This window comes from Bombus pascuorum, chromosome 4, assembly GCF_905332965.1.
Source record: "Bombus pascuorum chromosome 4, iyBomPasc1.1, whole genome shotgun sequence".
Classification (NCBI taxonomy): Eukaryota; Metazoa; Arthropoda; class Insecta; order Hymenoptera; family Apidae; genus Bombus; species Bombus pascuorum.
The window spans coordinates 9814398-9827745 of NC_083491.1; the positions used below are offsets into that span (position 1 = coordinate 9814398).

At 32.5% G+C, this 13348-nt stretch overlaps 1 protein-coding gene across 1 annotated transcript in view; it reads left to right on the forward strand.

Annotated features, from left to right (window-relative positions):
* LOC132905983 (uncharacterized) overlaps positions 1–13348 on the forward strand; it is a 214074-nt gene that overhangs the window by 126633 nt on the left and 74093 nt on the right. Inside the window, exon 4 of the mRNA XM_060957795.1 lies at positions 6957–7090. Within this exon, the coding sequence (XP_060813778.1) occupies positions 6957–7090 (134 nt within the window). The remainder of the gene's footprint in view (positions 1–6956; positions 7091–13348) is intronic.

Sequence of the window (13348 nt, forward strand, 5' to 3'; positions counted from 1 at the left end):
GAGCGAGAGCAATTTTGAAATCGGCTAGCGATAAGCGAGCAACAAGATTGATGATCGAATGATACGCGATGCCTGTCGAAATCCCGGCGAACCGTGGCCCATTCAAATCCGCGGGATTCATGGATCGTTTGTATCGAGCAATATTCCATGGGCCATGGACGAATTCGTCCGTATAAAACACTTTCGGCGACACAAATTAGCTGCAGCGCGCAACCCCCATCCTCCGATCCTGTCGACTAAGCGATAATGTCGCGATGTGTACACGAAATTCGCCTGCGTTACGAAACGAAACGACCCTGTATAAATCCGCACGTATTTCGTTAACACACGCATGCCTGCACGTATACGTATGTGTACAATTTCAAAAGAAAGCAGAATAGCTAGAATGTTCATACGTTGTTCGGGAACAAAAATACCTGCAAAAGTTTCAATCACTCCGATTTCTAATTTTTTCTCGACTGAATACCCTTCTGATGTTAAATTGATACAGTTGGTGATAAAAAATCAATAGGATGAACGGATAAACAATTAAATTTACTGTTTCGTCGTAAACTCTTTCGTCGAATGTGAGAGAATAAAATTTCCGTATATTCAGTCATAAAATTATACAGTACTAATAAAACTTGGTTCCCTAGTTTTATTCTCAATTTACTTCTCATTTGGTGATAAATTAATACGGTAGTAAAAAGTCAAGTAAAAAATGTAAATTGTTGAATCTGCGAATTCTGTTGTCGAGGAGGAACAATGAAGTTTCTGTATATTTAGGAATACGATCGTTCGCAACTAATAATGCAATTTATACCGCATATCGCTGTTTCACATTTGTTCCAACTTTTCAAATCAGCATAAGAAGTGCATGAGGATGAATAAAATTTTACGAAGACAGGTTACAAATGTTTTTTATTAAAATCAAAGTCTTATGGTATTACGATTTATAGAGAGTTATCAATATTCCTTATCAAATTGGAAAGGCATAATCTGCGCATAAAAATAAGAGAATAATCTTATTGAAATTGTAGGAACTGATAGATTAAGACACTTCTAATAGAATAATAATCGATTTGAATAAATTGTCTTGTATATATTTTATTTATAGCGAAGTAAATTTCTTATAAAGCCTTTTCTAAAAGAAAATGTTTTCTGTACGTTCCATTCTATGTTTTAATAAACAAAATTACATTCTTTTCATCTGCTACAGTGTCAGATCACTCGTACTTCCCCATATATTACCGCAGTAACCTGCAAAATTATAATTTATGTGACTCGAACAGCGAAAAATAATATATAACATACAGTAGTACTGACTTACAAGTAGTATAACCTTACGAATTCCGCGATCATGAAACTACCATAAGAATATATTTCCAGTAATTTTATTTATTTGGAATAAATTTCGAAATAAATTTATGTAACATATTTACTATTGTTTAAGACTCCAATTCGAGGACTTAATATTAACGTCCTTATCAGTCTTTAGTGTTGTAACAACGTCTGCTGAAAACTTACTTATGATAGTACGCTTAACTGTCTTAGTAATAGAGACCAGGGTTAGGTAGATTATGTTCTAATCAGACATGTTAAGCATATTAGACTGGATTAGGTTTTGGGTTGGTTAAAGCAAGATTAGACTATATTGGTTACATATGCCTTTGACTGTGCTAGGTTAGTTGTACACAATGATATTTGAAGCACAGTTAACAAATTCAAAATGAAAATACATATACATGATTAACGTTATTAGTAATGGATATATCATTTTACTAGTTATCATTTATGTAAGTAAAAAAATACAAATATTATATCTGTCAAAGTGGTTTAAAGTTAGAAAAGTATTTTAGTATTACCTTTAAAAGTAAAGAAAAAATTTTAGATTTAATTCATAATTTCTGATGTAAATTTAAAGATGTAAAAATATATAAAATATTCAAAGTAATGGAGTAATCTTTATAATATTTGGTATCCTCACCATCTGTTTTCAAATATTCGACCCTAAAAAGAAAAGTTTAAAAGACTTTTATTATCTTATAAATATCTAATAAAGGACACATGTAACTTGATAAGATTTTACTCGACCCTCATCCGTTTCTTACACGAACCTGACGCACTGCGATAAATATAAAAAAAAAAAATATCTACCTAGCTGAAATCATATTCAGAAAAATATGAATAATTATAAAAATTACATAAATATTCGCGGTTTAATAATCGTTAATGTCATCTCACAGCTGAGCATGTAAGACACGACATTTCAGGTTTTTGGTGAAAAACGTTATCGTCGACGGGAGAATAATATCCATAGAACGGGTTCTTTATTAGCAGCACTTGGGTCTAAGGATAGAAATTTTTCGCGCTAGACGAGGTAGACTTTGCGCTGGTACGGATATGAATTTCATATTTTACGATAATACCGTGGGATGTTCTTAAAGTAAACGAATCTGGGCCTGCTGCAGTTTTCACGTAGTCGAAGAAAAATTGTACTTTCTTCTGGATTCCGTGGAACGTCGATGAGAATGACTTTTATATCGATTAGTACTATCTGAATTCCATTCATCTCGTCGTAAATATCGAAAATTGAAAAACCAGATTGCAGCTTAAATCATAATACGCTGTTTCATTCCTGCGTCAATGAGAATTGACTTTTGATATTAATTTCCGCATCTCTCTGAAAATTGGAATTAAACTCAACCGCATTCAACCGTTTATATAGTCCTTTGATCAACGTACTGCTATATGTCGATCGGTTCCATGTCAAAAAATTAATTCGTGTTGGTGCAAAAAATTCTAAATGTAGAAAGTTATGAAAAAGAATTGTACAGAATTCTAGTTTTAATTAACGACGGACGTAAATGAATATATATATAAATAATTGGCTTTTAGGTACTTTATTCTAATTAGTATTTAACATCTATTAATTACGTCTAGATTTTGCATCATAATATTATTTGATTTGTTGTACCTTTATTGTTTCATATACTATATAATAAATTTTACTATAATACCTTTCATTATGTAACTCTATATTTAGCATGAGAGATTTTATCTGTCAAGATTTTTATAACCCTAAAACTACGTGTCAAGTTTACTGCTTATATTATTATATTTTATTGTTAATTATATATTACTGCAGTGTACTAACTTCATAATACAATGTTTTAAGGCAATCTCGTTTCAACCAATCGTGAGGCAATCGAAAAGATTCGAAATGAATGTAGCGATAAATAAATACAAATCGACTGTAAATCAATGGAAATCGATTTGCTTGCTGAAACGCGTGTACTAATACTGGTTCCGCAAGTTCATCTGTTTCAGTGAGAATTGGTCAATACCATGATGCTCCCTTCCATTAGCTTAAACAGCGTAATTGGACATTGTCAATTCGAGAACATAATTCTCTCCGTAAATAGGGACTAACGATTATACTTAGAATTCATGGAAATGGAGACGCTGCATTTTACTGCAAGCGTCAATTATATTACTTGACAAGAATATATACACTGATTAGGTAATTTTAGAGGATTTACTGTTTTAACCAAAGAATTTAAAGGGAGACATAAGTAACTTTACTTTCTTTAAAAGATTGTTATTAGGAATGCGAGTTAATCGATGTCGAATTTCAAGACTTTCAATCATATATTCAATTATCAATTAAATTGTTGTGTACAGTAATCCCAAAATCAACTGCTTTTTCATTACGCTATAGTCACACACACATACATGAAATCTTCATTACGTTTTTATTTTCATATTTAATCTTTGACGTCCATATTTTAACCATTACTATAGCCATTTAATCTCTCAGATTAGTAATTTTGTTCATTAAATTGTTTCATTATGTATTTGTTCGTTATGGCCCTTTGCAATTGAAAAAGCTCAATCGTTGGGATTCTGAAAATTCTTTACTACATTTTAGTTAAGATAAAAATTCAAACTTCTGTCAGAAACGAGTAGTCACAGTTTAGAATTTACATATTTATACATATATTACATATCACAAACTGACACATAATTTTCATACAAAATTCAGATTTATATTTTTGCATATACACTTTATCCAAGCTATTATACAACTCATGCCAGAAAATTTCATAATTTGCAATTTGCGTTCGGTCAGCACGATATCACACGCGTATCATAAAATTACGTGGCAAATCTGGTTGTCAGACATGTTGAAACCTAATAATTAGGATATTAAAACGTAGATAAACGTTAAACCAATGTAGGCAAAGTTTTCTCAGTTGAAACAGATCCATCTTGTTTCTACCTCTCCAATTTCCTACGAATCCTTCCGTGAAATTTGTTTATATTTGAAAATGTGAAATCATATTTGCAGTTGCTGTACAAAACGGGCGTAGATTGGTAGTGGCTGTAAGAGCAATCAGGTTAGAATAGCAGCCATAGACGGAAGACGATAACATAACTGAAATTCGATTAGTCGTTCTATAGTTTTGCGAATCACCGGTTTATCACCGACAAGGTGAGAGGGTAAACGGTTATTTCCCTCGCTTCAGTTCGTGGTAATCGGTTCTAGTTTCAGCTGTCGTTCGGGTTCTAGATAAGTGAGAGAGGTGGCGGGGTACAACAACGATCTTCGTGCGTTGTGGATTCGCTCGATTGTAAAATTAAATGCGATAATAGCCGGTCTAAACTCCCTACTCGTTAGCTTGTTGAAGTGGCGTGTGCATCACGAGACACCAATTAGTGCACGGTAAAACGAGTGCTACTAACGTTCTACCATTTTGTATCCTGCAATTAATTTTGGAACAATTCCTATTCTCTCGTGGTGACTTGTTATGCTAACATTTGACAAGAGTTGTGTCGTATGTAATATATAACAATCTTAATGGTATAATTGTAATAAATAATTATTTGGTTAATATTGGAACTTGCAATACGTAATTATAATCCAAATGATGCAATATCATTATTATTATTGTTATTACGAGATTCGAGGTATTTGAAGTTATGTTATTTTCAAAAGTTTGGTATTACACTCGTTTTTCTAATTTTATTTTATACGTCGTATAAATTTGTTAAGAGACTGTAATAACAATATTGCAATGCGCTACTTACTTGTTTTTGTAATGCTTCAATGTAATAGTTATAGAAAAATCTCAAAGATTGTGTGCTATATATTACTACATTTATAACCGCGTGTCTAATTACCTAAATACTCATTTAAAATATCAAAAATGTTTTTTCTACCTTATCGTCTTCCTCTCCTTAATTAGTTAAAAAATTGCAACACAAATTTCATATTTTTGAAACGTGCACATGCAGATGACTCTCGACTAACATGATGCTATTGTACATACGTTTTTGATGTAAAATTTGCAGAAGCTTTCAATTAAGGTGGTACTTCGAAAACACGGTTTTGTACCGAATATTGTTCCAAACCGAACTTGTTAACGTTGTTTGGCAACGTATTTCCATTGATCAATGTTGAATGTTTTATTCAATGTGATTTCGATGTAACGTGTTACGGACATTCGTTCCAAGCGATAGTTACCTATTCCAATCCACAAAAATGTACGAAGCGATAATATAAAAATATAATACGTACTGTATCTGCGCAATTATCCAAACTTTCACGATGTTACGAAATACTTTCTTGAAATTTCAAATGAAATAATTCACGGTTGTATCCCAACTATTCAACTTCTAAGTTTATTATCACAATAGAACCAGTACATAGAGTGTCCCCCGAAGCATTAATTTCTAACAAGTTCTTTCTTACTGTTAGCTCTTTTATGTGGAAAAATTCCATTTTAATCATAAAGTGACATTAAAATAAAAAATCAGCACGTATCATATTTACCGTGTCTTTTCCTGTAGTCTTCGTGCGATAGTTTCATTTTGACAAGAACTTGGGACACCCTGTATGTACCATACTGTACATATGTCGCTAGGAGCCACGATTTTCTCGAGCCGTTCTTGTTATTCTTCCAACACGAATGAAACTTATATCGTTAATATTTTGTAACAATACCACGACCTACTTTATACCATTATTCGGATTGTCTCGAAAGATTTGTCGACAGCGTTCGAAAATCCAATATACTTAATGGAAAGTCGAATGCGTGTGGTTGAACTACGAAAGGTCTCGTTTATTTCAAATCAATCGATTCGAGATTCTCTCGATTCGCTCTTCTTTTTCGTTCTAGAAAATCTTCCCGGTAGTGGCGAAATGCAGATTGTTACAACACGATTCGTTTAACCCGCAGTGGAACGCCTTGTTACAGAATTAAATCAACGAAATGGCTGTGAACAAGATTAATTCGATCCGTATCCACCTGCATTACTACTACCTAGATGTATAATACATAATATATTCCATCGCCGTTAGAAGGAAAATAGTTGCACTGATTTTCCAGTGCAATTTCATAATCGTCTAAAATATTATGATTAGGATGATTCGATTGTACTTCGAACTACTGCGATATTAATCTTTTTAAATATGAATTATTTTTTTATGGAATATATTAACATCCATGAAGAATTTAACAATAGAGCTATTGGAATGCTCGAACTGATCTGCAGGTTCTAGAAATTTGAATGATTGATTGTGAAATATGCTTTCTCTCATTGCATATATATGTATATCAGCTTCCTTTGTATATATTTTATATCTTAATCAATATGTTCGTATTCTGAATGCATTTTTAATCCCTTTATAATTATTGTACAAAAATTATCTTCAAAAATTGAACAGAGATAGTTAATCAAGCTCTTATTTCATCCTTCGGTTTTCTTCTTTCGCATGCAGCTACGTCGACGGGAAATATCATAAAACTAACTACCTAATCTGTTCCTCATAGCCGCTTGAATATTGGATATGTTGCTTGGCTAGGTAGCAAAATGGCGGTATAATGTCGTTTGTATCGTTTGAACGAGGCACGAATAACCGACCTGTCGACGATGAGTAGAAGAGATACACTCATGGAATTATTATGTTTCAGTTCTACCCGAAGGCACGCCCATTATCGTATCGGAACGCGAACGTTACGATGCCGGAGACACTTTGAGGGCAAATTGTAGCTTACCACCCTCCAAACCACCGGCTCATCTCTCATTCACTCTGAACAACGTGGCGGTAAGTGATACCTATAATCCACGCGTCATTATCGAATCCGCAGTTAAGGGAAACCCGTGAAATTAATGGTTTAGGAGCGTTTCTACACAACCTGCAGAGTGTCTAACGTTATTGATTCGAATGTTCGTTCGTATGTATTGTTGTTGATTGTTTGGATGATGGATACGTTGATTCGAAATACGCTGATGAATTCAAGTCAAATTCTCTATTTTTCTTTATTCGTTCATTCGAAATCTGCAGTATAAATCCTTTATTTTTATTTAGTCGAAAGCTTGTTGAGCTGTTAATCACGTTCCATTTAATTCTGTAAACTTAATTATTTCGTTCCCAATTTGTTGTTTATGTCATAAATTAACGCCGATAGATCGTTTGATGCAATGAAACAGATTTTTCGTTCCTCTTGTGATTTACTCGTATTCTATAATAATAATTTTTATGAAGATCGTAAATAACTCATACGAAAGTTAAGCTTGCATTCCTTGAGACTTTCTCAACCTGATTGTGTTTTTCTATCGTTAGAAGATTTTTTTTAATTTTAGCGAGAATGTAAAAAACGGTTGCGATGTGACATGATTAATATAGTATAATTTCTTATTTGAATTCTATGATGAAATTTCCCTTGAAACGTAAAAAGTCCTTTATTTATTGTAACTGGAACCTTCATAAAAAGAAAAAATACATTGGAATGATTTATCAAAAAGGACTTATATATGAAACATACATAAGAGCGCCAAAGTTTGTTTCATTTCAATGATATAAAATTCTACGATATTTTTGTTTTTCTTTCCAAATTTTTGAATATAGTATCAACTTCCCATTTTCTATAAACCACTAATAACTATTCGTTACATTATTAATACATTATTCGAGATGTGAAAATTCCATTAACATGCATTATCGAAACTATTCTATATTCGAGATTGTAGCGTTGAAGTATCCATAGAAATCGATACGGGCAGATACGACGGTACATCCTGAAGCGATCTCGAAATTTCACGAAGTAAAGCCTTCCCTCTTGTCGAAGAACTTTTTCCTTAAACGCTTTTCCGTGTCATCGAAAATAATTTTCAATGCTGACGTTGGATACTTTTCTGTGTGTATACGTATACACAACTAAAATAATTGCATGATATACGAGCGAAACGTAGAAGTTATCGTAGTATGAAAGTTTGAGAGGCTGGTCTATAAAAGTTAAAGAGGTTAAGCAAAGAAGAAGAGAACTTTTCCCCTTGAAAGATCTTCCGGGCCGTACTCTGTGTACATTAGTCTCAGTGCCTACGACCGCCAAAGATTTGTTTCTCGTAATTTTTAAATTCAATCTCCTTTGAATGATTACCTGCAAAGAGAATTTTCATCTACCGTTCTTAATGTACAGAGGCTCACGAAAATATTTCATAGCTTATCGTAGAAAATATTTATATATGTATACACGTATGCTGTGTGTGTTATGGAATATATTTTTATGTAGAACATACGTCTATAGTATTGCTAAAATTTGGGATCAATTTTAGTAAATGTATATGGAAGTTACACGATATTCACTGCAACTATGTAATTAGTAAAAGAAAATTAAGGTAAACGTGAATAGCCATCTTCAGCATGAGGGAATGAGGAATCTAAAGAATTCAAAGCAGTATTTCATACGTTATAACGCAATATAATAAAAATCTCTAATCTACGACAAACTTAAACTGAGAAATAAATTTCCACGAAACATTCTTCCATATTGGAACTTCATCATCCTATATTTGAATTCATAATGCGTTAAAAAGAGGCCAAGACCAATAAATACAGTTTTAATAAAGGACAGCTACATACCAACGGAACACAGCGAATAAACTTTCGTGAAATTTTGCTCGCGTGGAAGTTAGTTAAGCCATACATCGCTACCGTTGCTGTACGATCCAAATGCGAGGAACATTTCATTTTCTAGATGCACGTATTTAGCCATATCGAATAATGAGATCCTACGTCGTCATCCTCGGGGACTACGAGCAATACGGTGGCAGCGGATACACGCTGACTTCCACGTTGATGAAAGTTCGCTGGCAACATTTTTCTCGCTACGTAATTCAATTTTTGCTTTGAATTAATTGATTGCAAAGAGTTTTCATCAAATTGTAGCCGAAAATAAGGAGAAAAAGAAAGAAGAAGAATGGCTCGAACTACACTGACTCACGAAAGTGTTCGAATATTTGTAGACACTTTTTATAAATATATCATGTGTCTTATACGAAACATTCTGACATTTTATTAGCACTGTACTGAGACCTATTATAATTACATAAAGTTTGTAACGAAACTGAAAACGTATATGAAAGCAACAAGATGCTTAGTTCAAGCATATATTTCGTAGAAAGCTGATTTTTCAGTTCCTACTAATCTTTTATTGAATATTTGTAGTAAATATCTTGTAACTTTTATACAAATTTCCCGATTGGTTTTAAATTTGACAAATATAATTGTGACAGTCGTGGCTCACTATAATACTAATTAAATTGCAAAATGTTTTACAGTGACTACAAAATGTATTATTTTCCAATGAAGTGCTTTTTGTTTTACTAAGTTTCACATTTAATTTTCATAATAGTATTAAGTTTTTGTAGTCATATGAAAGTAATACGAAATTATATGAAACTTAATATAATTGGATTTAATTAATTAATATACGAATGCTGTAATAAATACAACGGTATAAAAATGTTTTTTATAGTCAATGCACATAATAAAATGTACAATGTGTATATAAAAGTTTCCTATGGTAAGTGTTCAAATACTTTGGCGACTTCCCCTGTAGGAAGAAACTAGACATCGAATAATTTCGTAAGCTACATGACAGAAGCCAGCAACGGTCGTCCCCTGCCTTTGTCAAATTCCATTACCGGTGGATTTTCATGGCGGTGGCGAAGGGAGGACACGGGACAGGGGAAGTATGTTATTTTCTCGAACACGCGCCATTGTAAAAAGGGCCGTCGCTACGGAACAACGTACGGTTATGAAGAAAATCGACCTTAGGTGCTTCACACGATGAGACTGAGAGAAAATTAGTAGTACGCGTGCACACAAGATACCTTGGCTTATGAGGAATTGCGAGGTTGGCAGGTGAGAAGATTGGTTTTGCTGGTTTTTACTGGTAATGCCATTTCGAGGAATCCGTCGAATTTCCAGAGAACATTTCGTACCTCGGCAAGAAATAAGTCATTTCGGTAACAACGTTTCGTAGACTGTTCAAACCAGTCGAAACTAAGTACACCCGCTTCGGAACAGATATGTAATTTGTGCGCTTGCATATTTACAGTGTTGACAGAACAGCGTGTTCATTCGGTTTCGAACAGTCAATTTTGATCTATTACTTGTTGTTGATTGTTCTCACTGTAAATTTGGGCAGGTTTTAACTTAAAAATATGAAATGTATGTAATACACATAATAGGAAGAGTACACGTTATAATTTTTGGGAGATTATATTTAATATCAATATTTTGAGGGAACACATTTTTATTTATGCACTGTTTTTCTTTTTTTTTTTTTTTGAGTTGTGCTTATAAAAATATGAATTTATGTAAATATTCGCAGTTATGACAATGCATTTTATTTCGTGCGATATAATATTTAACACTATATGTAACGCCATGAGATAAATACAAAGCTTGTATTTATATTTCTACCATTTTCTCTTTTTAAATATTTTGTGTCATTTATTTGATATTACGATTTTATACTTTATTAACGTTACATTTTGCATTATTTTATTTTTGTTATGTATTAGTCATTAATCATAGTCATACTATTAATGATACTTAATTGTTACATGAATGTTTTTAGATGAGGAATTACAATCGATTATAATCTTCTTTTGCTGACGAGTAAATATACAATCAAAGAGAATTAAAGATGTGTTTAAAATAATTGTAGTTTTCTCGAAAACGTTTCTTAAAAAGTAAATTGAATTGGAAAGTATTAACAACCTAGAATCTTTCTTCTCTATATATCGATGACAGTAGCCATTGCTAAATTATTAGACTTAAGGAGAGAAAAATCTATCGATGGCCCGGATTGCTCAATTGATAGAGCAGCGCTTGGTAAATGAAAGATCTGGATTCGAATCCCGGACAAGCAATCCGATCGGCCTATTTTTTCTCCTTACAATAGAAACTGCTGAATGCCACCGCAGAACATATACGACATTAATTGCAGACCATCAGATCGAACTTCTATATATGTATTTTTTGTGTCGTGTATTGCTTTCATTCAGAGCCTTAAATCATTAGAGAACTACGAATTTTTATGCAATTATAAGAAATTTAAACATGTAAAAGTACACAAAATAAATGTTCAAAAATATCCAAAGTACAATAATCGTTAAAATATTTAATACACGAAACAAATCTCTGTTTAAATTTAATTTCTTTAATTGTATTTAGAGAAATATGATTTTGAATAAATATCCACAACCTTGTCATTATTTTTCAAAATTTGTATACGAATAATTTTCTAAACTTTCTTGCCACGCTTCGTAATATCAGTCAATATCAGTTTCTTAAAACATTCCTTCAAACGGTAAGGGCATACAAGCAGCCGCCTTAAACGGTATTAATTGTCAAAGGGTAAAGTTTAAGTTAATTGCAAACAGTAAGCGGATCTCAAGGGTATGTAATGAAGTACAAGACCCTCTTTGAATTGTGCATTCTCGAGCATCGTATAGGTTGTACTTTTTAAACAATTTTAAAGTAGTACATCGGCCCTTGTTAAGGAGAATTCTTTGAATGTGTTATTTAAAGCTGTATAACGGAATGATAAATGAATTATATTCTTTAATTTATAAAATAGTATCTTTCGATAAACTCAGAAAGGGACAGTCACTACTGGATATTAGATGTTTCGAAACTCCGGTAATATTTTATACGTTTCACATAGATTTTTCTACAATCCTTTTTGACATCGAATTATGCTTTTTTAAGGGGTAAATCAGCTTTTGATATTATAAATATTTATTCTCTTTTTGTTTGTTTTAATGGGTTATTCAACGTTGAATTCATATATGTGTCGGTTTTTATATTTTTTTATTGACCAATGACTTTCTTACTTACTACCTGATTTATGCTTGACATATTCTACTTATTAAATTATCATTGTTGTCTATTATATTTATTATATTTTTTATCATTATATTTGTTTGTCTATTTGTTTTATGTATTTATATTACTTATCGTACATATTGCAGCAATAAAATGCAAAAAATTCTACGTTTCACTTAAGCGCTTGTAAAACGTGGCACACTATTTACTTCTACTTTTGAACAAAATTACGATTAACCGCGGGGAAACTAACTTTTAATGACGAAACTTCCCTCGCTACAACAAATTATTACTTTCAGTTGTACTTACCGTTTTCAGAATTTTACGATTAGTAATGAGGCTCGCAGCATACAAATTACTGGCAGTTTACTTGGAAATCAGTGACAAGAACGTTTCAACAATAATCATAAATTAATCAGAGAGGAAAACAAGAGCTTTATATAGGAATCGTAAAAGCAATAGAAAGTAAATTTGCGAAACTCGTAATACATGATGGTTTTCCTACTTGTTATTAATCATTTACATTTTCATTTTATATTGAAATATAGTATATAACGTATATATCATAGATATTGGTGAGATTATAATTAAAATATTAAATATACCGATCCTTTACAATCTGAGATTCCAAATAAGGCAGTAACAACAATTCATTTTCGATTGCTTATCGTAGTTTCTAATTTATCACCTTTCTAGTTTACCAATTCAATCACATTGTCATTTCGTTTTCAACATAAAATAAGTAACATAGTAATTTCAAAGATCTTATAAAAATGGATAAATTTAATCAAAATCCTATTCTCTTTCTATAAATCGTCAAACCGTGCAATTAAACGAATCGAACAAGATATGCAATTTTCAATGTATAAACAGGAAAATAGCTGGTTCCAGGTCGGTACACGATATTTATGGGATAGTAAACGTTTCACATGAACAATTGAGTGGAACCACGTGAAATGACAGCTATCGCTAGGCTAATAGCGCTCTTGTCGTTCTGCTTGCGTGTAAAATGACGAAATGACGCATTCCTGTTGCGACGGTAAACGAGCATTTTTAGAGAATCGTAAAACAACATGAAGCCGAAGGTTTCAGGAAACCAGTCGAGGTTACGGAGCAGAGAGAAAACCCCTATAACGTAGTCTCGTATCGGCGAGTTACGAGGGGCTATGTTTGTATGTTTGT